This window comes from Salvelinus alpinus, chromosome 5, assembly GCF_045679555.1.
Source record: "Salvelinus alpinus chromosome 5, SLU_Salpinus.1, whole genome shotgun sequence".
NCBI lineage: Eukaryota > Metazoa > Chordata > Actinopteri > Salmoniformes > Salmonidae > Salvelinus > Salvelinus alpinus.
The window spans coordinates 32,756,128-32,784,003 of NC_092090.1; the positions used below are offsets into that span (position 1 = coordinate 32,756,128).

Below are 27,876 nucleotides of genomic sequence, written 5' to 3' on the forward strand. Positions count from 1 at the left end.
TATTATTAAGACTGACTGTGGAAGCAAGTGACGACCCATCGGTTGACACAGAAATCTTCAATCTGCCACACACTAAAAACCATCTCATAAGAGATGAAAGACAAAGTTGGATAAAATGTTTTTATTCCAGTTGGAGAAGAAGAAAAAGGTTTTGCCCTATTTCAATAAGTCTTCCACAATAGTGCATAAGTAAGTAAAGAGCGAAAAACATCTACAGAGTAGGCATCATTAAAAAAAGCAGTTGCAAATCAGCTTCATTCTATTAATAATCATATGGCACCCAGACAGCATTCGTCCCATTGTTAATGTCCTTCATTCAAACCATATGTTGTTCTGTTTCAACATTACAAGTTAAAAACTAATAGAAATTCAAGTTGAATTCCTGAAAATGGCTCTTCATCAAGGCAGCATCTTCGCTGACATCCTCCCTTTTCCCAGGGTGGCTCTGAAACAGATAGCTAGTGCGGCCAGTCACACTTCCAGGGCTGTGACTTGGGGGCTTTAAGGCATTTTCCTAACTTTTCACATCCTGGAGGGGCCCAGTTCTGTTAGTGAAAGAACCCACAGAAAACATTCTTATACATTCATTCACCTGAGCTGAACATGATTTACATTATGTTCTCCAAGGAAACCACATGGGGGAGCTGATGCTACACATCTCACATTCATGTACAAACAGTGCTTTAGCAATGAGCATACACAGCATTGTTTCTTTTTAGCTCTTTTGTAAAAACCAAAACCAATGAGACAAACACTCCCTAATTTTTCCAAAAGCAGCTAAAATCCACAAAACAGTTGCTGGGACAAAAGGTCCAAGAATCACGCTGCTGTGTTTTTCCACAAATAACAATAAGATAGTCTATTATTTTACAAACAAAGGGAAAGAAAATAACTCGTAAACAAATTTGAAATTGTGTCCAAAGTTTACTGAAAGAATTCAGCATTATAAAAAGATAGAGGAAATGAGAAAAGGTGTCACTACAGCAAGCACTTTTTTTTCTTTTCTAAAATAATTTTCTTTGAGAAAGAACACACAGAGATGTTAACACCGAAAACAAAAGCCACAGAACAATACTATGAAATAAAATGTATTATATGAAACAAGTTTTAAAAATATGATACATGGGGAATGGACATTCTGTGAAATATTGATCTTACCATGACAGCCATGTCACACATATTGAGCTGGGGCACACCTGGTACCAGACCCTTCTTATGCTTCTCTACCACTGCTGTGATCCGACTCAGTGCATCCTGGTACTCCTTAGTCACAGCACTGCAGAGAAACACACAGACGTAAGTAGTTGTGCAAAACACACATACAAACATAACAGTCAGGCAATATTGGCATATGGCCACAACATCTAGAATTACAACAGCACAGTAAAGGCATGCAACCACATCTTGTATTCACCCACTAACACAGACACACAGATTCACCTAAAATGTCTGAACAGATGCACGAGGCTCTCCAATCAGAGCGTAGTCAAGGACAAACACTCAGGTTTTCACTTTCTTCCACACACAACACACCACACCAATGGCGTGGTTATACAATTTAACACAGAGAATAGATGTCAGTCACAGCATATAGACAGATGACAGAAGGTCACTGCTCACACAAATGCACAGCAGGCCTACAATATAGACCAGTGTAAAACAATCTCTGTATGATTAGTAAAACATTTTCTCAGAAATCGGTTTCATAAATCTGCAGCTTAGTCTGTGCTGTGCAGCCTAAAATGACTATCTATTATCATTGCATGACACCTGCCTGCCTTTAAACAACTGATATAATCCATAGCGAATGGACACTAATGACTGAAACGCTAGTTTAAAGCCGACAAGCTTAACTCATACGAGAGCCTTTTGACAGCAAACACACCTACCAATTCATGCACAGGCGTATACACGCACAAACACTGCCCCTTCGGGGCTGCCCTCAGCAGGATGGGCCATGTTTCCTATCCCCTGTCTCTCAATTATTCTTGTTGGACACGGCGGAGCACCTCTGTGCATTATTATATTCAGTGTGTAAAACGCAGAGGCCCTGAAGTGTTTCAAAGGAACACTGCTCTGTCTGCTCTCAATAGAACCTGTAGGGTTAATGGGCTCTCTGTGTTTGGGGGGAGTGGGCGGTTGGTGGCACGACACGTGGATAGACAAATATCACCAGTGCAATTACACCCATAATACAGTCGCAAGCAGCACCTGTGCCAGCTCCGTCCCCCCCGGCCCTCCCCAAAGCCAGCTCTCTGATTGGCCCCTGGGGAGGGTGTGTGCGTGTGCGAGGTGAAGTGTCAATTAGTGTAATAACCCCAGGCCCTGTCCGGCTCACACCGCCCCTCCACCCCCCCTTCGCCTCCCAGAGGGCAGTGGGGCTTCCGCCACACAATAGCACCTGCTCCCCCCCTCCCTCAGCCTGTGCTAGTCCTATATTCACACCCTCTGCTCTCCCATCATCACTACTCTACTGCTCCAGTGTTCCCCCACCCCAACTCATCCTTTAGGTCCTTAACCAGGCCATGGCGGTCTAAACTTACCATCTGCTCTCCGCCTTGGCTTGCTAGTTATTTCTTATGGTTGTGTGGTGACGCAATACGGTGCAATGACCCAGAATCACAACATTCCACGGCCTTGATCATATTTTTAATGAGTTAAGGTTTCTATAGAAACAAGTGTTTCATTTCAGACAAAATGTTACTATGTATGTATTTGAAATCACAAATTCTGCTTCATGGACCAAAGACAATATCTTGATCAAAATGATGAAGATTTCATTACCATCCTATCCGTTTCTCTGCTCTGTATTGATCACTGTGATTCGTTTTCAGATAACTTCTGAAGCTGCTTTATCTCACTAAATATTAGAACCATACATCAGAGCCAGACCAAACGCAGTGTGCAACACAGGCGGCTGGTGGCACCTTAATTGGGGAGAACGGGCAAATAGTAATGGCTGGAACGGAATCATGGAATGGTATCAAACACATGGTGGTTTCCATGCTTTTGATTCCATTCCATTTACTCCATTCCAGACATTATTATGAGCTGTTCCTCCTCAGCAGCTTCGTGTGGTGTGCAAAGTGTACACTCAGCCCTTTTTGAGTTAAGACTATTCTTTGTCTATGCATTGAGCACCCTAACCCTAAAAATATATAGATAAAAACATGTTTATTTCTCTCCTCAAATAAAGAAAACTCCAGTCAGCACAGCCTCATTATCATTACTATAACCCTTAGCTCACTGGTGTTAAAGCAAAAACTGGAATAATAATAACGTGGATGCAAATGAACTCTTTTGATTTATAATGCATGACACCCAGGGGGAAGGCGGCATTGCTCAGGTGTGTCACTACACTCTGATTAGTGATTCATAACCCCACTGGTAGAGTGAACACACACACACACACACACACACGCAGGCAGGCAGGCATCAAGCAGAGGGAATTGAAGAGACAATCAAATACCTCAGCCCTTTCTCCTCCTCCTGTGGAAATTGAGCAATTCGGTGAAGACTATTGATTGGGGGCTGAAGTGGTTGTCGGCAGCAGATGAGGCCAGAGTGTGTAGGGCTGCCTGCTACATTAGCCCGAGGCAGGCTGGGACTTAAGTGCTCAGCACAGGGTGACGAGGGCCCAGGGGAAGTGAGCCGGAGCAGCAGGAGGCAGGGCTAAGTCCAGTCCCACTGGGACACAGGAGGGAGAACTGGGCTGTCTTACTATACACTGGACCCAGTCAGCCACACCATCCCACTGATCTACTAACCACAGGAGGAGTCATCTACCACACCAATAGAAGAGGACCAATAACAACAATTTCATGTGCTCATGTACAGTCTGAAAACGCTTACCTGTAAATTCACTGACAATCGGAAATAAATGTTTGATCTAAATGTCTCACAGCGGTAGAATGTTGATCTCTGTGTGATTGTCTTCTTACTGTACATCAATGAAACACAAAATATGAAATATCCTAACTCAGATATGAATGGAAAAGCATCTTCTGTATCCCCCTGGATTCCTGCAGCAGGTCTCTAGTGAGTGTGTCCATGTATCCTAAGAGGCTGGGACAGTGGAGCGACTGCCTGGGCAGCGTGTGTTACTGCTGTAGTATCAGCCTGCCACACAACTGAAGGTATGTGTGCAGACAGGCCCTACATCATCTTAAGTGGCTCTTTAGGTGCAGACAGAGATTAATGATGGCCAGCCGGTCCAGCTGGGTGCCCAAGGAGCACATGGCCAGCAGCCTGCCTGACACACAGACAGGAGAGGGAAACAGAGAGAGGGAGGAGATGGGAGGGAGGGCAGTGGGGGTGGAGGGTGGCTGGGTATCATTACTGGGGCTGGAGAGATGGGGCTGGAATATTGTGACCTCACAGACCACCCCAATGACCCCCACCCACTTGGAGAGGGGAGAGGGGACGCAGGGTCCTCTCTCCAGGTGCCAAACCAGCTCCTCCTCTCCATAAGTCTGGGACCCGGCCAAATAAACGCTTCAACACATCACTGCTATAGATTTTTCTGTTTTTAATTATGCAGAATGAATAGAAGAGAGCAGAGATGAGATGGGCTGATCAAAAACAACATGAATGTTTAATTATTCCATCTCCCTTCAAGTGAAAAAAGGAGTGTGGGGGAGATTAGGAGGAGAGAGTGATAAAGTGAGAGAGGAAGAGAGAGAGAGAGAGAGAGAGAGAGAGAGAAAGAGATAGTGAGGGAGGGAGCCAGCCAGAGGGTGTGAAACAGCCTGGGGGACAGGAGCTAATCCGACTGAAGAAAACATTAAGGAGAATGAAGACGGATCAGAGAGAAAGCTAGATAATAGGAAATTGTATTCCCTCATCAAATCATTATGAAAACTATATGAATGTGTGTCACGCTTTTGTTCATCTATGAGTGTCTTTGCCAATTCCCTCATCAAATCATTATGAAAACTATATGAATGTGTGTCACGCTTTTGTTCATCTATGAGTGTCTTTGCCAATAAAAAAGTGAAGTAAAAAGAATAAGGCTTCTTTTGTACTCATAAGTACAATTAAGGCCATTTTTGTCCACATTTTTACACCATCATTACCATCACTATTCTAAATAAAAACTAACACCCAACTGTTTTTTTTTTTACACAATTTTAACTATAGATACGGGGTCATGTTCGAATGAACACAAAAGTCCATTAAACAGCACTTCCTCTCGATTTATACGAGAACAATTTGTCTTGCAATTTTAACTTCTGGCAGTGGGTCTGAGGCAAGATAGCGAGCTTTAAAGAGCTATTTGCAATCACAAAGAATAGCGTTTAATCAGCCAGTCTGGGGCTGCACAGATCAATCTTCAGTCCTTACCGCGTCTCTTTCCCACAACTGGATCAGTATTGATCCTATAGATTCTGTCCACCAACATCCCACAACCCCCTCCTCCGCTCTTGTCTTCTCTTATTTAACCAGAGACCTGCTGTTTGTTGAGCTGTGTGGAGATTGGCTGGCCAACGTCAAGCCCTGTCTATATTTCCCTTGCCTTTCACTTTACGTTCAGTACAATCGAACAGTACACCAGGGAATCTTTGTTTGTTTTAGTGAGCACTCACCTGATAGGGTATTTCTCCCCGGGGTCCCGCCCCAGGTGGAAGATGAGTGGCTGCATGGTGTGTTCCTGTTGGGTGTGGGTGGTCACGCCTGCCACCTCTTGGCCTGGACAGAAGTTAATGCCCTGTTAGAGTGGACACACATACATACACAATATATCTTTAGCTTCTAAACGCCCACTTCAGAGGACAATGGAGACTGTGGTGGTAACAGATAACCTACTTCAACTGACCCTGAGAAAGTGCCCTTGAAAAGAAAATACAATTAAAAAGACAAAATGGATGGCAAGATGCATTGTGCTGTCAATGATGTCCACCTACAGACCGACCCAATCACTGCACACCTGACCCTGATGCCGTCTCTCTGTTTGAAGATATGGAGGAATTTGTGCAAGGGAGTTGAGTGTAGATGTGTACAGTACATGGTGTATAGTGTGTGTGACTATATCTGTTTAGTATATAGTATCATGTCTTCCTCATCCTCAAACCTGTCAACGTGTTCTCTCTGCCCTGGGGCTACGGTATGCCTGTGACTGTTACCTACAGTTGAAGTCGGATGTTTACATACACCTTAGCCAAATACATTTAAACTCAGTTTTTCACAATTCCTGACATTTAATCATAGTAAAAATTAAGTTAGGATCACCACCTTATTTTAAGAATGTGCAATGTCAGAATAATAGCAGAGAGAATGATTTATTTCAGCTTTTATTTTTTTCATCACATTCCCAGTGGGTCAGAAGTTTAATTTAAACTCAATTAATATTTGGTAGCATTGCCTTTAAATGTTTAACTTGGGTCAAACATTTAGGGTAGACTTGCACAAGCTTTCCACAGTAAGTGGGGTGAATTTTGGCCCATTCCTCCTGGCAGAGCTGGTGTAACTGAGTCAGGTTTGTAGGCATCCTTGCACACACACGCTTTTTCAGTTCTGCCCACAAATTTTCAATAGGATTGAGGTCAGGGCTTTGTGATGGCCACTCCAATACCTTGACTTTGTTGTCCTTAAGCCATAACTTTGGAAGTATGCTTGGGGTCATTGTCCATTTGGAAGACCCATTTGCAACCAAGCTTTAACTTCCTGATGTCTTGAGATGTTGCTTCAATATATCCACATAATTTTCCCTCCTCATGATGCCATCTATTTTGTGAAGTGCACCAGTCCCTCCTGCAGCAAAGCACCCCCACAACATGATGCTGCCACCCCCGTGCTTCACGGTTGGGATGGTGTTCTTCTGCTTGCAAGCGCCCCCCTTTTTCCTCCAAACATAACAATGGTCATTAGGGCCAAACAGTTCTATTTTTGTTTAATCAGACCAGAGGAAATTTCTCCAAAAAGTACAATCTTTGTCCCCATGTGCAGTTGCAAACCGTAGTCTAGCTTTTTTAATGGCGGTTTTGGAGCAGTGGCTTCTTCCTTGCAGAGCGGCCTTTCAGGTTATGTCGATATAGGACTCGTTTTACTGTGGATATACAGTTGAAGTTGGAAGTTTACATACACTTAGGTTGGAGTCATTAAAACTCGTTTTTCAACCACTCCACACATTTCTTGTGTGTCAGTTAGGACATCTACTTTGTGCATCACACAAGTCATTTTTCCAACAATTGTTTACAGACAGATTATTTCACTTATCATTTACTGCATCACAATTCCAGTGGGTCCAGCATCTTCACAAGGTCCTTTGCTGTTGTTCTGGGATTGATTTGCACTTTTCGCACCAAAGTGCGTTCATCACTAGGAGACAGAACGCGTCTCCTTCCTGAGCAGTATGACGGCTGTGTTTATACTTGCGTTCTATTGTTTGTACAGATGAACGTGGTACCTGCAGGAGTTTGGATATTGCTCCCAAGGATGAACCAGAATTGTGGACTTCTACAAAATGTTTTCCTGAGGTCTTGGCTGATTTCTTTTGATTTTCCCATAATGTCAAGCAAAGAGGCACAGAGTTTGAAGGTAGGCCTTGAAATACATCCACAGGTACACCTCCAATTGACTCAAATTATGTCAATTAGCCTATCAGAAGCTTCTAAAGCCATGACGTCATTTTCTGGAATTTTCCAAGCTGTTTAAAGGCACAGTCAACTTAGTGTATGTAAACTTCTGACCCACTGGAATTGTGATACAGCGAATTATAATTGAAATTATATGTCTGTAAACAAATATTGGGAAAATGACTTGTGTCATGCACAAGATTGTGGTTGCTTGTAATGTCTTGTTAATTGGTGTTGGACCCCAGGAAGATTAGCTAGCGTTATGGCGTTAGCTAATGGGGATCCTAATGAATAAAAAATACAAAGTAGATGTCCTAACCGACTTGCCAAAACTATAGTTTGTTAACAAGAAAATTGTGGAGTGGTTGAAAAACGAGATTGAATGACTCCAACCTAAGTGTATGTAAACTTCCGACTTCAACTGTATGTGGCTACTCTATCTGCCAGTCAGAATGTGGGGCCATGCAAGCTTGCTCCCCTATACCCCCCCCCCCCCCTCCTCTGGGGTAGCAGCCTGGCTCTGACAGAGGCTGATTGAGTCACAGCCCCCTCCAGACCCCCTGGGGAGACCTCTCATGTGCCCTTGTGAGCAACACGACTAATATTGAGAGAGCACTCATCTGTAAGGCACTCTACCGACTCCCCTCTGGGACCATAAGCAGCCTCGCTCAAAGGAGCACAGGCACGAGCGCACACACACACACCTCACTTCAGTACACTGCATAGCGCACTATGATCCAGACTTGCCCACATAGTGTCCTGAAGCAGTCTCTGTGCATTGATCTTAGAAATGTAAAAGAGCCTAAATCCCCTTGGACTGTGAGAAAGCCCTTTTAATCTGTATCCAAGAAGAAGAAAACACAGCAGAACTCCATATCTCCCATGGTATTAAGAAGATAGCAGATCGTACAGCAATGTTCTTTTAAAGATGGAGTAAAGTAGCCAACATTATAAGATGAGGGGAGGAATCAAGGGACATAAAATGGAATGCAAAAGTAGAATTTTGGTTTCATATTTTCCTCAAAGAAAAAGATTATATAAAGAGCCATATTAAACGTATGCTACCCAACAAAGACAAGGCCGAGCAGATAACATCAGATACAGACCGTTCCCATTCCCAACACCTCACACCATTAACACACCATCCAACAAGAGCGTTTGATGAAATCCACTTAACCCTGTGAAATGTCTAATTTTGCTCATCACCAAATCTCTTGGTTTTCACGAGAAAAATCACAGTAGAGCTCATGGCTATTAAGCCATAATTGAATTTCAAGTTCAGAAAGACACACCATCCTTGTTTTATTTTTTACTTCACATAAATAGTAAATGCACAACATTACTTACAACTGGTGAGAAAATAGTAAGCTTGAATGATGGATCAACGTTTCAGCACAATATTCAGACGCATTTAAAACCGCTTGAAATAAAGAGTGTTTTTTCTGTGTGATGGATGCTCGGGTGAGATGTGAGGGTCAAGCGTCATTGTAAAGCTCTGAATGCATGCTGCCCATTCTGGTGAAGAACCGACACATTAACTCTCAGAGTCACAGCTTTGGAGACCCAGAGCCTCCCCTTCAAACCATCTTTTGCTCGCAGACACACACATTCACGGACACACATACCAAATCGATAGGCAACACACAGGCAATCAGACGCCATTATTTGTGAAGTTCCACTCCAGTTCACATGAGCTGATAAAGGAGGCTGCTATTGATTCAGCTGCCCTCTAGGAGAGAGCAATTTAAGCAACCGATGGGGCACAATGCAAACTTGCACATTTGAAACAGAGGTTTCTGAGGGAGAGGAGCAGGACATATTTTAAAGGGTGCCTAGAGGAGGATAGAACGCATTCTCACTTCTCAGGGCACAGGAGGGGAGAGCAGGATACTCAGCAGGAGGAGAGAGCAGGATACTCAGCAGGAGGAGAGAGCAGGATACTCAGCAGTAGGGGAGAGCAGGATACTCAGCAGTAGGGGAGAACGCTCCACCAGCGACAGCCAGTGCTGATGAATGATAGTACTTTGGTGAAGTGGAGTGTCCTCATTAATATTCATTAGCCACTGATGTACACAACAGCCACTTGATGAGCTGTTTTCAAGATAACACTGACTACCAAATGTGTGTTTTTATAGGGCACTGTGGATGGCTTGTTGAGGGTGTGGGGATGAGAGAGAGAGACAATGAGAGATAATCTACAGTCAGAGCGAGAGAGCGAAATACACACTACAGTCACTAAGAGGGACTCACCTGGTTAAACTCCTCCCACGAGTTGCTCCACGTCCAATAGTGGGCCTTATAAGGCCCAACCCTGACTGCCATCATCTCATTGCCGCGGTAATAGAAGATGGGCCTGTTGGGTGTGAAATGGGATTGGTGACTGCTGGATTCCTGTGATAAGCAGCAGCCCTCTCTCAGCTCCAGAACCCCCCTCCCCCTGCGCTGCACTGCCTGGCCCTCCCTCGCAGGCTCGCGCCCCACCACCACGCTGCCATGGCTCATCCCATTATGTGCTTGGTGGAACACCTTATCCACCAGGGTGGTCCCTCTCCCTGGGCCCTGGGCCCCAGCCAGCAGCCTCCTTACAGGGGGCACCGCCACCGCTGCCCTCCAAAAGCCTACATCCGCCCGCCCATCTTACAGCAGGGGCACAAACTCCCAAAGTACCGTGACCAGCAGAGGGCATAGCTGACCTCTGAACCAACTCTCATAGCCAAATCCTAACTTCAGACTTGCATGTGATGGAACTCTTATTGAGTGGTCCATGATTTTGCTGGTCAAAGTTCAAGTTATGTGTACCGATCAAGTTAGGAGGGCAAGTATACAAACAGTATACAGAACACATCATATTCATCACCTTATCTTACATGAATGAATCCCTCTGACAGGGCCATTTAAGCCTCTTTCAGCTGCGAGCTCTAACCTGTTGATGAGTGTGTTGTTATAGAGGACAGGGCTGAGGTCCAGTCCATCTATGAGCCTGTCGTCTGGAACACTGAGGCCAGCCACAGACAGACTGGTGCTGAACAGATCCATCACAGTCCCCAGCTGTTGGCTCACCTGGAGATGGGAGAAAGAATTGGAATTCAAATCCAGATAGAATCACATTGTCTATGGGTGCTGACATGAAAGTTTAACAGCGATTGTTGTAGGAAGTTAGATGGCTTGCATGGGCATCCATACGTACCAGATCGATGCACTAACTAATCAATTTAATTACAAATACTAAAACTTTGTTCCCCAAATTACAACACTTTATTTGCTTTAATCAATTAATATCCTGTCAAAATGCTTGAGCGTCTCCTCCAAAGCTGCGGTGAGTGTCCATGTCAGGACCCTGAACAGCGAAACGCGGCAGCCTTGTGAAGCGCAGTGATCAGAGCAGGGCTGGGGAGTAGAGAGAACTTCTCAGAGCAGAGTGATCCACACTACTGGGAGGCTGTGATACACCAGAAGCCCGCAGAGACACCAAAGGATCCCTCTCCATGCATGAAACCCAACACGACAGCACAATGGCCAACAGTGTGCACGCGCCCCCTATGAAAGCCCACCATTTCAGCGGATTGGGTGGAGTGGGGGTGGGGTGAGTCCTGATGATGCATTTCTTCAGTCTCCTCTATAATCTGCGCTCGCAGGTTTATTATAAACCTCACAAACGCCTCTGTAAATTAGGAGAAAAAGGGGAGTGAGGAGAAAGAGGGAAGATGAGGCCCGGGCTGGCGCTAGCTGTTTTATCTCCCTTCCACAGTCCCTGTGAAAAGCTTTATTTTATTTATAAACTTTGAACTATTTTCAGATAAAATGCAATTTTTTCACTGTCATCCTTGATCTTCCATTCCATTCTCTCCTGAGCAGCCCTTTGAGGGAGACGGCACGCTCACAATCAGATAGTGCTATCAGCCCAGAGCAGCTGCGCCGCCATGCTCCTATCAGCTGCCTGCACACACTACCAAAATGAATTCCTTTTTCTCCCGCAGCCACTGCACCAGCCAGAAAGGGCCCTGCAACACATTCCGTTATCTGCACTCTCACGCTTAACACACACACACGACGTTAAAAAAACAAGAGAAATCAAAAAGGATAATTAATGAAGTTGACTACCAGGTAGCACAGACAACCCTAAATCCTCAACTAAAAAACGCTAACCATTTTTTTTTTAAGTCTAAATAGTTGAGAGAGACCATTTCATTATCTCCCATTTATACTTTTCTCTCCATTCTGTATATTTCTTTCTGTATTTACTCTTTTTGCCAGCCTTTTGTCTGTGTGGTTCTAGGTTAAACCCTGGTGGTAGTTATCTGACGTGGCAGACCTGCTATCCCTGTCTAACGCACTCAGGCTCCGTGTCTCCCAGCTGATAAACACAACAAAAGGGATTGTGATGGTGGCAGCAGCAGCAGCATTGGGGGAAAAGCCCTCCCTTTCCCCCCTCCATCCCAGCCAGCCAGCCTCATCCCAACGTGGCCCCTCAGTCACCGGGGGAATGTGAACCTGTGCCCGGCTCCCGCCGTCAACCTCATCTCTCTCATTCCAACACATCTCCCAAAACTCTCTCTGTCCCTCAATATTAACAACTAACACTTTCATTAGTGCTATGTGGAGTACAGTCATGATGGCATGCTAGGTTTATCTACAAACTGATGAACTTGTTTTGTTACTTTAATCTATCTGTGCAATAAGACTGTGGCGTTCACACGGATTGTAATGGAGTCTTCTGCCTCTGTTGAAGATTATTTTAATGAGTGTGAGAATGTTAGAAGATAACTTTACCTAGCCTAAACTGAAACTGGACCAACCAAACCTATGACTCCTATCAGTGTGTCAGCTTCGTCAATGATGAGTTGATATATGTATAATAGCTGTAGTTTTTAACCTGAAAACACGTTTAATCTGAAACGATTTAGAGTAGGCCTTGTTAATGTTTGCTGGTCCCCGTACCAACAATCCTCCTAATAAAAGCGATGTGGCACACGTGGCTGTTCATTATTCGCAGCATTTATGTTTAGGGCTTATGAAACTTTTCAATGTGCCGATGAACAGAGAGATTTCAGCGCCGCACAAAAGAACAGAGAGGGAAATCATCTCTTTGGCCATCCTCCCCAACAGCAGGGAGATGAAACGAAACCCATACAACAAAGCTGCTTTGTCAAATGAGCTAGTCCCATGTATTCCTGCCCAATCCACAGACTAAAGCCACAGATGGCTTTCGGCAGGGTTCCCCAACTGGCGGCCCGCGGACCAAATTTATTATTATAATTTTTTTATATTGTTGAACATAAAAAGACTGTAAAAACCCCAACAAATCAGCTCCAAGTGATTTTAATTTTGGAAATCTGTTCGAGTATTCCCACGCACAATAGAGAGATGTATGAGATCGTATAGAAATGTAAGCAAGGTTTGAAATTATTATGTTTTAGTCAAATATTATATCTGTTTGGGCTTCTTGCGGTCAATTTGCCGTCTAGAAATGATTTGTAATTATGTTCCGGCCCCCTGACCATTCTCTCAAGACAAAATCGTCCTGCGGCTGAATCTAGTCGATGATCCCTGTTCATCAGCATAACAGCGGTGCCTCATTCACGATACTCTGTTCTCAGAAGTGTTTCATCTGCAGTAATTTCTCTAGTTAACCCACCAGCAGGTGCTACAGACAAACGTACATAGAGGTTGGGCTGTCATGGCACTGCACCAGCACACCAAAGACCCTGCATACAAAACCCTCCCTACCTCCCTGGCACTGCCATCTTTTCCAGAACCATCCCTGTGGAGCACTGCACCGGGTGCACCCTTCCCTCTCTTCTCCCAACCACCCCTTTACTTTTTTTTCTGTCCTTTATCCTGTGCGCCTGGCATATTCAGATACAGAAGCCCTCATTACAGCTCAATCCAACCTCAGCAAACACACAAACAGATTAGCCGCTTAAGATGCTCCCAATCCCCCTCTCCCTCGCCACTCTGCAGCGCTATCAGGCCACAGCACACCCCTCCGATATGAGCCGGGGGCAGGGCTTACTTCAGCCTACAGACTGCTTCCTCCGCTCACTCCTCCAAAAAAATCCCTCTGCGCCACAGCCCCGTGTCACAGCTGCCCCTAATACAATTAAAAGTCATTTGCAGAACGCACAGGCTTAGCGGATCAGGGGGAAAGTCTTCCTCACAGGCTCACAGAGGAGGAAGACAGGAAAGGGGGGGGGGGGTAAGAAGATGAACCTTGCCACCTCAAAAAGTATTTGAAAAAAGTCCCCCCTTGCACACACATCCACACGCGCGGACACCCACACATTCAAACAAACAAAAAACGGTGTGTTTGCGTTTGCAATGCCAGCACCTGAGGAGAGATGAGGTGTGATGATGTTGAGGACATTGATACACAAATCGAAACAAAGAACTACAATGATATGAGAGAGACGATTACTGAAATGACTAATTGTAATTACTTTCTAATGTGGTACCTGCTTGAAAACCCAGCTGCTTACAGACAGATAGCACTACAGTGACTCACAGCTGTGTTTAAATACCAGGAGATGTTCCCCAACTCCAGACAAGTAGAACACCTAGAACATATCTAGAACACCTGGAACCTGGAGATGTTCCAGACAGGTAGAACAGAGAGAAAGAGAGAGTTCTCACCGTGCCTGCTGGGATGTGTCCAGGCCACCAGGCGATGGCAGGTTCCCTCATTCCACCCTCAAACGTAGTTTCTTTCCCACAGAGAAACGGGCCGTTACTGCCACCTCAGGGGACAGAAACACATCACTCACACACTAAGCACCATGATAAAAGAGATTACTAAAACAACTTACGTTATACACAACTGAAAGGAGCCCCAAACAAAGAAAATACCCACACATACTACTCATAGACATAAGAGTACATTACTCACATCTATCCATACAGGCGTGTATACAAGAACTGTAAGAAAGCAGCATGGAATTGCATTTGTTGGTATCATGAGTTGAGAGACTAAATCATGGTGTGCAGATCTTACTCTGCTTGGGGCCGGACATCACTGCGGCCCCGTTGTCCGAGGTGAAGAACACAAAGGTGTCCTTGTCGATGCCCAGAGCACGCAGCCAGGCCAGCATCTGTCCAACACTGTAGTCCAGCTCCATCACTGCATCACCGTACCTGCAGTACACACACACACACACACACGTCATTCAAACTACAGTATCTCAGGAACTTCAAATGACCAATCCCAACTCACCACAGACAGACAGGTATGTGTAGGCACTAGGGCTAGGCAAACCCATCAACCAAGCTACATTATTCTAGAAAACATGGAGGTAAATTAGGTATTTACTATAAAACATTTGGTATTTAGCAACAAGAGTTTTCACACAAAAAACATGGACTAAAAGCCTGTTGGAAAAAAATGGAAAAGCATTCCATCTCAGTGTGAGCCACCTATCCCAGGCACCTGGCTAACACTTTTCATCTCTGATCCATTTCTCTGTCAACAAAAACCTCATTTGGCATTCTGAAGAAATGCCTGCTTAGTGAGGCCTGAGTATTCACCGAGACTGAGAGGAATACTAAGTGACCTGCGCCCAGACGAGCAACACATCCCTTTACCCTCACCACTAACACAGAGGGGCAAAGGGGTGTGAAAAATCTACATTAAATTGACAATATCCTTAGAGCAGGAAACAGGTTTTTTCTTCTCTTCATTATTACAATATTTTTCTCATTTCGATTTTGAATCTTCATGTTGATACCGTGATTCTGTTCTTCCAAGTGGCATCTAATTCCACTCACGTTTCCAGGTGTGAGATGAGAGATTGATCACCAAGTAGAATACGCAGTGGCTCATGCTAATGACTTTCCCCACCCTGTAACACTGCTGCAGGCACAGCTCATCCACTTCACACATTCACAAAGCCCCTAAATCAATGGACTAACACCCAGAGATCCAAGCAGTTTTAAAACAACAAGCCAGTTTGGTAAACACTGTACAAAAACAGAAATACTGTACCGGGGTAGAAAATCGTCAAGAGAAATGTACTAATTAGGTCCTATAATAGCCAGATCAACAAAGCCAGCAATGATACAGGTTAATAACCAAGAGGGTGTCCAAACTCTCTGCTCTGGGAGAAACTCTCCATGCTTTGTCAGAAACACATCACATGTCTCTGTGTAAGACTTTGCAGCTAAGTGTCATTTTCTAGATGTGGCTTTATTATTGACATTTTATGATTGTAGCGTCAAGTGTTGTGATCCTACCGCCCCCTCTGGCTCTTCCCCAGGAACTGTTTTGAAGCGTAGACCGGAGCATGCGTAGCGTCTGCTGCCCAGTAGAGAAAAAATGGCCGCTGGGCCATGTTTTGGTGAAATATGAAGTCAAGGCCCTCCTGGAAGGAAAGAAATTAGATTATAGTCTGCTATCAGACAAGACACCATCCAGAAAATTCACTACAAAACTGACAGAGAACAGTAGTGTAATGGGAACATTTAAGATTAATAAAGTTAATATTCAGTGAAAAGTAATTAACACAATGCTTAGCATATTCTAATTTTTCCCTTTATATAATACACATGATTTCCAGTGTTCTATTTGGGACACTCATTTGTGTACGGGTTGATGGGTCACTACACTTGATACTGAATGTTATGGATTGTTCTCGTATCTGTTCATGGTGATTGACGCCAGACTGGAGGTACAAGGACAGACAATATGGATTGTTATTCTATTCTGTGACACTGTGCGATTCTGTAGCAGCTGATGTTGTGACTTCCTACCTGCCTCTCTGTGTTTACAGAACATTGGTGCTGTGAGATTAGAATATAAGGGCGGGTAGGGCATGCTTAGAGAAGGGCATGCTTAGAGAAGGGCATGCTTAGAGAAGGGCAGTTTGACATTTTCTCCGCGTCTGTGCTGGAGTTGTCTCCCTGTGGTAACTGGTAATTAAACTGGATTGATTTTGACTGACTAAATCAATGACTGGTCTCCTTTTCCTTCACCTGGAAATTCCTATAACAAGTAGTATTTGTAAGGAAGAACTGGGACGGACGTCTGCCACTCAATCACTTTACCTCCAAGTAGATTTGTGTAAGGTTAGATTCCCCAGTTTTCTTATCGATCCCAAACTCCTCATAGTATCTAGAAAACAAATGTAGTTCATTAGTTTCCATGTCATCTACATAAGTACAATAGTCATTAGTTATCAATAGGACAATCCATTTTATTCCAAAATCCCAGCAGCAGACTTTGAGAAGCCCGTCCTCCCAGGCTGTGATTAGAGGGGAGTTAAGAGAAGCAGATTTGAGAAGTCTCTGAAGAGCAGGGGAACTGTTATGAGATAGTACTGAAGCGTGGAGCGTTAGACGCAGCAGCGCCCGCCGTCTCTCTCATGCTCGGGCTGTTCCAGGTGTCCTCACACACCGCCAACGCAACCTGCCGTCTCCTGGGTGCGTGTGTGTGCGTCTGTCCAGGCTCAGGCACGCTATGCTGATTAAACCCACGGCTAAGCGCAAAAAGCGCCCGCCTGCTAGCGCCAATGACCCTGAATACACATATGGCTGTTTTGGGGAAAACAAATGGGCGGAAAATGGAATACACAAGCGCAGCTGGTACAGAGAAGAGTAAAAAAAACTATCCTCATTCAGAGGAGCAGCCAGCCGAGCCAAACACTGAAAGAGTCCGGGAGAGAGGATTTTTATGTTTTCTGTTCTGTGTGAGTGAGTGAGAGTAGGAGTGTGTGCAGGGTGTGTGTGTATACCTTCCCACCATCTGAGAGTTGTTATAGACCGGGACATTAGGCCTGTCGCTGCTGTTGTAGGGACCGAAGTGGCAGTTTGGAGCACCAAACCATTCATCAAAACCATGCTCCAGAGGTAGGTGGTGAGCTCTGTGGCCAAGATGCCTTAGGCCAGGAAAAATGGGGGAAGGAGAAACACAGAATTAGAATTGTCACTATTGTTACCACTTCAAATGAGATCAAAATGAATGGTGCCCACCACTTGCCGATGATCTTGTTGACGTAACCTTTCTTCTTCAGTACCTGTGGTAATAGAATTTCATCCTTTGAGATCCCTCCTACTATCTCCTGGGGTGTGTAGGCTGCAAAGGTCAGGTGTCACATTAATTTGTGTGGCAAAGCAGCAAGGAAAATATAACTCAAAAGAGAGAGAGCTCACCATTCCTGGCATGGGCATTGGTGGTATAGAATCCATTTCTAACTGGTAATCGTCCTGTCAGAAGTGAAGCTCTGGCTAAGGAATAATAGGATAAGAGACATCAACATCATGTTTTGATAAACAATTTAAATGATCAGCTGAATGCGTAGTTAAAGTGGGAGAGCCTGCATGTGATTTTACATAAAGTTCCACAGTATATAACTAGTTAGATCCGGGTTAAGCAAGTATTTTATCAAGAATCAGTGTGGCTTGGCAGGGTCGTGTTTCAGAGGACAGATGGCTCTCGACCTTCGCCTCTCCCGAGTCCGTACGGGAGTTGCAGCGATGGTATAAGACTATCACTACCAATTGGATATCACGAAATCGGGGAGAAAAAAGGGGGGGGGGGGGAGAAATGAATAAATAATAAAGAAATAAGGGAAAAAATAACAAAAAGACTAATAAAAAAAAAGTATGTGCAAAGCTGTCATCAAAGCAAAGGGTGGCTACTTTGAATCCAAAATATTAAATATATTTTGATTTGTTTAATACATGATTCCATGTGTGTTATTTCATAGTTTTAATGTCTTCACTATTATTTTACAATGTAGAAAATACACTGCTCAAAAAAATAAAGGGAACACTTAAACAACACAATGTAACTCCAAGTCAATCACACTTCTGTGAAATCAAACTGTCCACTTAGGAAGCAACACTGATTGACAATAAATTTCACATGCTGTTGTGCAAATGGAATAGACAAAAGGTGGAAATTATAGGCAATTAGCAAGACACCCCCAATAAAGGAGTGGTTCTGCAGGTGGTGACCACAGACCACTTCTCAGTTCCTATGCTTCCTGGCTGATGTTTTGGTCACTTTTGAATGCTGGCGGTGCTTTCACTCTAGTGGTAGCATGAGACGGAGTCTACAACCCACACAAGTGGCTCAGGTAGTGCAGCTCATCCAGGATGGCACATCAATGCGAGCTGTGGCAAGAAGGTTTGCTGTGTCTGTCAGCGTAGTGTCCAGAGCATGGAGGCGCTACCAGGAGACAGGCCAGTACATCAGGAGACGTGGAGGAGGCCGTAGGAGGGCAACAACCCAGCAGCAGGACCGCTACCTCCGCCTTTGTGCAAGGAGGAGCAGGTGGAGCACTGCCAGAGCCCTGCAAAATGACCTCCAGCAGGCCACAAATGTGCATGTGTCTGCTCAAACGGTCAGAAACAGACTCCATGAGAGTGGTATGAGGGCCCGACGTCCACAGGTGGGGTTTGTGCTTACAGCCCAACACCGTGCAGGACGTTTGGCATTTGCCAGAGAACACCAAGATTGGCAAATTCGCCACTGGCGCCCTGTGCTCTTCACAGATGAAAGCAGGTTCACACTGAGCACATGAGCACATGTGACAGACGTGACAGAGTCTGGAGACGCCGTGGAGAACGTTCTGCTGCCTGCAACATCCTCCAGCATGGCCGGTTTGGCGGTGGGTCAGTCATGGTGTGGGGTGGCATTTCTTTGTGGGGCCGCACAGCCCTCCATGTGCTCGCCAGAGGTAGCCTGACTGCCATTAGGTACCGAGATGAGATCCTCAGACCCCTTGTGAGACCATATGCTGACACATGCACATTTGTGGCCTGCTGGAGGTCATTTTGCAGGGCTCTGGCAGTGCTCCTCCTTGCACAAAGGCGGAGGTAGCGGTCCTGCTGCTGGGTTGTTGCCCTCCTACGGCCTCCTCCACGTCTCCTGATGTACTGGCCTGTCTCCTGGTAGCGCCTCCATGCTCTGGACACTACGCTGACAGACACAGCAAACCTTCTTGCCACAGCTCACATTGATGTGCCATCCTGGATGAGCTGCACTACCTGAGCCACTTGTGTGGGTGGTAGACTCCGTCTCATGCTACCACTAGAGTGAAAGCACCGCCAGCATTCAAAAGTGACCAAAACATCAGCCAGGAAGCATAGGAACTGAGAAGTGGTCTGTGGTCACCACCTGCAGAACCACTCCTTTATTGGGGGTGTCTTGCTAATTGCCTATAATTTCCACCTTTTGTCTATTCCATTTGCACAACAGCATGTGAAATTTATTGTCAATCAGTGTTGCTTCCTAAGTGGACAGTTTGATTTCACAGAAGTGTGATTGACTTGGAGTTACATTGTGTTGTTTAAGTGTTCCCTTTATTTTTTTGAGCAGTGTAGTAAAAATTAGGAAAAACCCTTGAATGAGTAGGTGTGTCCAAACTTTTGACTGGTACTGTATGTATGAACCAAGTTGAGCTTTGCATTTGGGTTTTGCGTCAGGCTATATTTTCAAATAAATATATATACACTACCGTTCAAAAGTTTGGGGTCACTTAGAATTGTCCTTTTTTTTTTTTTCATTAAAATAACATCAAATTGATCAGAAATGCAGTGAAGACATTGTTAATGTTGTAAATGACTATTGCAGCTGGAAACGGCTGATTTTTAATGGGATATCTACATATGCGTACAGAGGCCCATTATCAGCAACCATCACTCTTGTGTTCCAATGGCACATTGTGTTAGCTAATCCAAGTTGATCCTTTTAAAAGGCTAATAGATCATTAGAAAACCCTTTTGCAGTTATGTTAACACAGCTGAAAACGGTTGTCCTGATTAAAGAAGCAATAAAACTAGCCTTCTTTAGACTAGTTGAGTATCTGGAGCATCAGCATTTGTGGGTTGGATTACAGGCTCAAAATGGCCAGAAACAAAGACCTTTCTTCTGAAACTCATCAGTCTATTCTTGTTCTGAGAAATGAAGGCAATTCCATGCAAGAAATTGCCAAGAAACTGAAGATCTCGTACAACGCTGTGTACTACTCCCTTCACAGAACAGCGCAAACTGGCCCTAACCAGAATGGAAAGAGGAGTGGGAGGCCCCGGTGCACAACTGAGCAAGAGGACAAGTACCTTAGAGTGTCTAGTTTGAGAAACAGACGCCTCACAAGTCCTCAACTGGCAGCTTTATTAAATAGTACCCGCAAAACACCAGTCTCATCGTCAACAGTGAAGAGGCGACTCTGGGATGCTGGCCTTCTAGGCAGAGTTCCTCTGTCCAGTGTCTGTGTTCTTTTGCCCATCTTAAGGTTTTCTTTTTATTGGCCAGTCTGAGATATGGCTTTTTCTTTGCAACTCTGCCTAGAAGGCCAGCATCCTGGAGTCGCCACTTCACTGTTGATGTTGAGACTGGTGTTTTGCGGGTACTATTTAATAAAGCTGCCAGTTGAAGACTTGTGAGGCATCTGTTTCTCAAACTAGACACTCTAATGTACTTGCCTCTTGCTCAGTTGTGCACCGGGGCCTCCCATTCCTCTTTCCATTCTGTTTAGAGCCAGTGTACGCTGCTCTGTGAAGGGAGTAGTACACAGCGTTGTACGAGATCTTCAGTTTCTTGGCAATTTCTTGCATGGAATAGCCTTCATTTCTCAGAACAAGAATAGACTGATGAGTTTCAGAAGAAAGTTATTTGTTTCTGGCCATTTTGAGCCTGTAATCGAACCCACAAATGCTGATAATCCAGATACTTAACTAGTCTAAAGATGGCCAGTTTTATTGCTTCTTTAAAATCAGGACAACAGTTTTCAGCTGTATTAACATAATTGCAAAAGGGTTTTCTAATGATCAATTAGCCTTTTAAAATGATCAACTTGGATTAGCTAACACAATGTGCCATTGAAACGCAGGAGTGATGGTTGCTGATAATGGGCCCCTGTAAACCAATTTAGATATTCCATTAAAAATCTGCTGTTTCCAGCTACAATAGTCATTTACAACATTAACAATGTCTACACTGCATTTCTGATCAATTTGATGTTATTTTAATGGACAAAAATAGTGTTTTCTTAAAAATAAAAAATAAAGGACAATTCTAAGTGACCCCAAACTTTTGAACGGTAGTGTATATGGGAGCTCACCCTGGATATTGTGATTAAGTCACGTACCATTTCAGTATATGATTACATTTCTAATTAACATTCAGTGTCTGAATCCTCTAATACCCTCTCCGTGGCATTAATAAAAAATAGCCAGGTATGATGCACTTGGCTTCCTTCAGGCACTCACATCACACACACACATGTGAGATAAGCAATTGATTAGGTCTTATTTGCTTAAATATTAATTAGAAAAAAGAAAAGGGTCGATCTATTTTGCATAACACGTTTATTCAAATTCCCAAATTAGGTATAATTAGCATATTTCAATAGTGTATTATCCCTATTAGCATAATGAGTCTTCTCCCCTCTATCACCCAGACACACACAGCTTAGGCTTCTGATGTATGCGTCACATTGTTTCAAAAGGCTTTTGAAGGATACCTGCACCTACCACCAACCTCTCACCCAAATCCCACTTACCATCACTGCAACTATTCCTCTAAAATGACAATTACAATATTATTGAATTGTCATCATTGATTGTTGCACTGACAGTCAGGTTCTTATGCATGTGGTGCCAATTCCTATCCAGAATTGGTACCACACTAGCTATTCAGACTATGAATTCCTTCTGTCTTTATAATCAGTGTAATATGTTTTTATATCTATGAATTCAAGAATTGGTATTTTAATAAAGTATGACATGTATGTAGCTGACACTCACATGGAGAGCAGAGAGGGTTAGCTGTGTAGAAGTTGGGGAACAGCATCCCCTGTGCAGCCATGGAGTCAAGGTTTGGTGTCTCCTTGGAGGGCTGGCCAAACACTCCCAAATCTCCCCAGCCCATCTAAAAACATTAGAGGAACAAGCTGTCAAATGTTAGTGGATCATCATGCTTTGATAAGCAGACTTTACATTAGAACACAACATCTCAAATAGAGTTGGAGAGAAATGGTTACCATTTCCTGACAGAGACCAAATACAAAGCCTATGTTGGCATGCTGTGTATTATTGTATGTCAATATATGTCAAGTATACGTGGTATATAATCAGAGAGGACACAGCCAGTCATGTCAGCATTCCATTTGAGTAATCATGCCACAGGTTTTCGAGATTATAAAAGTTCGTTTTTCAAGTCTCATCCCCCAAAAGTAACACTCCCCAAACTAAAAATACATCAACATCTTACGTCATCCATAAGAATGATGATAATGTTCGGAGTCGACTTGTTTGAAGGAGTATCTGCCCCAAAACAACATATTAAACTACAAAACAATATCAAAGTTTGAATTAGACAGACATCCATTGCACAAAGCAAGACGACGAAAGCGATGAGGAAGTGTCACATGATAACACATTCAGGAAGCACATGACGATTTCTCATTGTTTGCTTTCACGAGCTTTTTTAGCGCAACACTTGCGCATATTCAAGTGGGTGAAGCTGACTTTACTACCCGATGTAGACACGCTTAAAAACACAAGTCCCGTTATTTTCCATGAACAGTTACACAAAATTACGGGAGAAATTGAAGTTATCTGACTTGTCTTTAGCTAGCACACACAGTCACGTGATACGTCTTGGCAGGCACAGCAGACATCATTCCAAGATGGCGGTCTGTGTCGCTGTCATCGCTAAAGAGGTAACATTAAACAAGAATGCTATTTACCTCGACATTTGATGGAATGTATTGCATTTTTTTTTTTTATGTATTATCCTCCAATGGGAAAGGGGGATACCTAGTCAGTTGTACGACTGAATGCATTCAACTGAAACGTGTCTTCCGCATTTAACCCAACCCCTCTACGAACCTGAGTGGTGACTGTGATGCTATAAGGCTAGGTAGTAGCTAGCCAGCTGGGCTAACTAGTTAGTTAGCTAAATTGATTATGGTTTATTTAGAACTGACTAGCTAGTTAGTAGCCTATGTCGTAGGGTTCACTTGAGAGATAAGCATACAATAATAATGCATCAAGTCAGACTTTAGGTTAAATGTTCAGACGTAGCTCGCTATTCGTATTCAATTCATATGCAGATCAGTGCTGTCCTTCAATCTTGGTCCAAACCAAAGGTTGAGTTTTTTTTTAAATTCTAGCCCAACACACCCAATGTTAACAAACTAGCTCATCATTAAGCCCTCGGGTGTGTTATTGGGTTGGAACAAAAGATTGCACACCCTCAACCTGTGGTCCAGCACCATATACATTCTATCTGCAAGTATTTGGCCAGTTTAACTTTTGTGATGAATTGAGGTTTTATTATGGAAGGTTGCACTAATTAATTCCCTATTCTGTTAGAATTATCCTCTGTTCATCCGAAGTGTACCCGTACAGAATGAACTGAAGTTCCACTACACAGTGCATACCTCTCTGGATGTGGTGGAAGAGAAGATTTCAGCAGTCGGCAAAGCTATGGCAGACCAGAGAGAGCTTTACCTTGGGTTGCTGTACCCAACGGAGGACTACAAAGTGTATCCTTCTCATTTGATAAAATTGTATATTACACTCCTGTCTGCATCATGTTTTTTCTCCTATCAAATTGAATGTATACTCCTTTACCGACATACCAGATATGGCTATGTGACAAACTCCAAGGTGAAGTTTGTCATTGTCGTGGACTCGTCAAACACGTCTCTGCGGGACAATGAGATTAGAAGTGTAAGTCAACCCCTGACTGTATGGTTCTCTTAATGGCTTTCTGGGGATCTGATTTTGATGAAACTACTTGACACAGTTATTCTTTCCTTCAGATGTTCAGAAAGCTACATAACTCATTTACTGATGTGATGTGCAACCCATTCTATAATCCTGGAGACACCATTCAGTCTAAGTAAGCTATCCCCACTAAAACTGTTAATTATGTAATGGTGTATATCAAAATTGCTATAATCATTGATTTCCACCTTTTTTCTCCAGGGCCTTTGACAGCATTGTGTCTGCAATGATGGTGCAAGCTAGCTGATATTGTCCTCCTGAACATCTGTACATAATTTCTTTAACATCTGTACATAATTTCCTGAAACTCTTTACATGTTGCCTCGTGTATAACAGTGAAATAAACTATGTCCATCAGAACCTCCATTTCAAAGAAGCACTATCAAGTGTAATTCATTTATTCATTTCTAAAGCAAAAGATGTTTGACAAATTATATACAGCCATAAACATTGCTTCAAGTACATGGCAACAACTCAATCTCTCAAACTGCCAATTGCATGTCAATATAGTTACAAAAGAAAGCCAATCACACCCCAAATGTTATCATTTGTGTTTGGTGTTTTACAACAACTATACTTACAAGCTCGATAGCCACACACCAACAAAATGAGTGATCTGATCAAAACATCCTTAAAAAAAAAAAGTATCTGACATGGCAAATGGCTGTGCATTCAAAAAGTTATTGGGGTAAATAATGGCACAGAAACTGCTCAAGAAATAAAATAACACCATAGGCACAATCTTTAACTGTATTAAGCAGCAAAACAAGGCTGGCCTCATCCATTTCCCCTACAATAAGAGGACAAAATGGCCATTGCAAAGTCTGTCTTGTTAGGATTAAGTTGCAATAACTTTTTATAGAGGCTGTTAACAAAAGTTGCCATATGAATTAATTCAATGAGGTTGAAATCTGCTTTTCTCTCGATTTCTGCCCATTAACATGCATTGAAAATAATTTGCAAATGAGTCGAGTAGAGACGAGCAAGTCACGATTTCCTGAAATTCTCATTCCATGTTGATATCAAACAATCACTTGAATCCAGGTGTGATTCAGTAGTGTTGCTGCGGGTGCATGTGTCCACTGTGCCCTGGCCCCGAGTGGTCAGTCGGTGGGGTTATGAGGAGAAGGCATGGGTGTCGTTTAGGGCCCTGCTCACGGTGCTCAGGAACCCCCCAGTGTCTCTTCCCAGCTGGGGGCCCGTAGGGGTGTGGTGAGACTGACCTGGCAGGGCCAGTATTGTAGCGGAACCTGCCTTGTTGATACCCATTGTATCTGGGTGGGTGGAAACCTCGCCCCCTGGATCGAGCACCTCTGTGAATCCCCCGGTCTGTGGTGCTGATTCCTGGCATGTTGGTCCTTTTAGGCAATACCTGCAATGCAAAGGCCACAGAAACAACCTACTAAAAGACCTGGAATCATAATTTACAATTAACAGGAAAACTTAATTCTGCTCAATTTATTCATGAATGTGCAACTTTATCAATCAAGTGTGTTTTGAGTTTAGAATTCAGGTTTCCCTTCCTACTAACCTTTATGACTCTGTCTCTGAATACCGTCTCATCCAGGCTCATGGCAGTCTGCACTGAGTCCCTGTCATGGAACTCAATATATGCAAAACTGGGAGAAAGAAAGTTGTTAACTTATACACAATCACATACTCAAATTGTTAACAGAACATACAAAATGTCCAAGAAACAAATAAAACGGTGCATAAACCATGTAATTGGACTTTGCATTGAAACTGAGGTCCCACATGATGGGATGGATAGTTAACCTCACCCCTTGGGATGGCCAGAGAATTTGTCACAAAGGATGGTTACTCTGTTGACAGGACCACAGCCATTGAAATGGATCTCCAACTCATCTGCAGTGGCACCATACTCCACCTGTTCATTTCCATATAATATCATGTCTATGCATGAGTCTATGCATGAGGACCCTCAGTTACTGTGTGGATATCGTATCAAATATGAATTGTGTATAACTTGACATGAATGCAAAATGTAGACATTAATAAAAAAAAAAATAAACCTTACATTCCCCACATAGACAGATCTGTTGTCAGCATCTATCCTTTCCTCATGGGTCATTGTATAGAACATTCCTGCTGTTTTGAACAGAAGAGAACACTGGAGCATATTGCACACGACTGAAATTGAAAGACATCAAACACAAAGCAACTATTTACAACACCACCAAGAGGAACTGAGGACTACTTAGATGTATTTATCAAGAGGAGTTTGCAAGACGACAGCCCCATTCCATCGGAGGAAGGGACAACCTGAAATAGAGGCTGCCGGGCCTTGGGCAATGATAAAACCCTTCTGGAACGCTGCGGCTCACTGCTCGTCTCATTGGGCAATGATGAGGCTCATGTGAGCCACACCGTGGCAGGCCAGCCCAGCAGATGGGCTCAGGTGTGGGCCAGCTGGCTAGGCTGAACAGGAGCTGGAGCTCAGCTGAACAGGAGCTCACCTGCCTGGATCTGTCTCTCTGTTGCCTCATACTGCACTGCTCTCAGCCGCTCCTCCTCCTCCATCTCTTGCACCCGTGCCTTGATGGCTTCAAGCTCCTATATGGAATGGGAAATGCCAAAACATCTGAAATACGCATTGTCATAAGAGGTAGTGTAGGAATATGCAGTATGAGACAATTTCTTAACTTTCAGACAACATAAAAACATGTCTGAAATGTATGAGATGAGCGCCTTGAGGTTTCGGATGCATATAATCTCAGTGGCCTATTTGAACAGCTGTTTTAAGTTGTTGTTTGAGGATGCAATTATATTGTTCAGAACCACACTTGCTGCTGCCACATTACGCAGGCGCGCCCCAGTGGATGGATATATTGTGGCAAGATAATGCAGTTTAAACCTACAAAACTGTCATATCAATCAGGTAACATAGGTGGAACATAGACGTAGCATGTGTGCTGCAGTAATAATACAATAGGCTACCTGGAATATGCTTTGACCCTACGTTGTTATGTAGCCTACAATCAATTGCGCATTCAAGAAAGAAAAAAAACAGTAGGCTAGCCTACAATTTGTATCACGCAAGGCCGAATGCAATTATCTTGTTTTCTTACATACCGGGTCCTCCATGTAATGATCTCCCGCGAGCTCGCCTTCTATGTACATATCTTGCCTTTGCTCCGCCATATTCAGTGCTCAACAGCAGACACCAAACCCATGCCCGCAGACGCCACTTCAATCCCCGCGACGTCGCTCTCTTGTAGCCAGTCCAGTGTAGAAGACTCCAATGCAATCGATGTTTTTTTTTATTATCACTTCTCCGATTTGAATAAGGTTAATAAATGTAGCCTGTATACGGAAATTTGTTTGGATTAAATAAAAATATCTTCCCGCGGACGGAATCTACCCACGCCCTTGTCAATAGTGGTTGCTTACCTGTCTGTCAAATATGACGAGAGGAAATGTCAATTAATTATCACATGGTTGTGGGCTCGCCCCATCAGTTGTTGGATTGGCATTTTAGGAAAATAAATCTGTAAGGTATCATTTTATTTTCATAAATGCAAATAAATGCATTCTCGTGTGGTTTCAATACGAA

At 43.7% G+C, this 27,876-nt stretch overlaps 3 protein-coding genes across 6 annotated transcripts; 1 reads left to right on the forward strand and 2 right to left on the reverse strand.

Moving 5' to 3' along the window:
• Positions 1-106: 106 nt before the first annotated feature.
• galns (galactosamine (N-acetyl)-6-sulfatase) lies at positions 107-22,952 on the reverse strand. Of its 3 annotated transcripts, none has more exons than XR_011675033.1 (14): positions 22,780-22,952; positions 22,314-22,437; positions 17,712-17,786; positions 17,532-17,634; positions 17,294-17,437; positions 16,608-16,674; positions 15,798-15,925; positions 14,563-14,702; positions 14,205-14,308; positions 10,498-10,634; positions 9,825-9,927; positions 5,586-5,688; positions 1,159-1,276; positions 107-545 (listed from the first exon to the last, which is right to left on the reverse strand). XR_011675033.1 is itself a non-coding variant. In XM_071401424.1 (14 exons), exons 1-14 carry the CDS (start codon positions 22,894-22,896, stop codon positions 459-461), a joined length of 1,569 nt encoding a protein of 522 aa, XP_071257525.1. In that variant the 5' UTR covers positions 22,897-22,913; the 3' UTR covers positions 107-458. The 3 variants fall into 3 exon arrangements, 2 of the variants coding, with proteins under 2 accessions (XP_071257525.1, XP_071257526.1); XM_071401424.1 differs by having other exon boundaries at positions 5,586-5,707; positions 22,780-22,913; XM_071401425.1 differs by lacking the exons at positions 107-545; positions 1,159-1,276; positions 5,586-5,688 and adding an exon at positions 9,434-9,580.
• Positions 22,953-23,086: 134 nt separating this feature from the next.
• On the forward strand, positions 23,087-24,678 carry LOC139575946 (trafficking protein particle complex subunit 2-like protein). The gene is made up of 5 exons (XM_071401432.1): positions 23,087-23,230; positions 23,886-24,058; positions 24,158-24,245; positions 24,338-24,417; positions 24,504-24,678. Exons 1-5 carry the CDS (start codon positions 23,087-23,089, stop codon positions 24,547-24,549), a joined length of 531 nt encoding a protein of 176 aa, XP_071257533.1. The 3' UTR covers positions 24,550-24,678.
• Positions 24,679-24,684: 6 nt separating this feature from the next.
• Positions 24,685-27,758, reverse strand: LOC139575942 (embryonic polyadenylate-binding protein 2-B-like). Of its 2 annotated transcripts, none has more exons than XM_071401428.1 (6): positions 27,396-27,758; positions 26,780-26,876; positions 26,341-26,408; positions 26,084-26,190; positions 25,834-25,921; positions 24,685-25,674 (listed from the first exon to the last, which is right to left on the reverse strand). In XM_071401428.1, the coding sequence occupies exons 1-6, from the start codon at positions 27,462-27,464 to the stop codon at positions 25,354-25,356; spliced, it is 750 nt and encodes a 249-aa protein (XP_071257529.1). In that variant the 5' UTR covers positions 27,465-27,758; the 3' UTR covers positions 24,685-25,353. The 2 variants fall into 2 exon arrangements, with proteins under 2 accessions (XP_071257529.1, XP_071257528.1); XM_071401427.1 differs by having other exon boundaries at positions 26,341-26,411.
• Between the last annotated feature and the right edge of the window lie 118 nt (positions 27,759-27,876).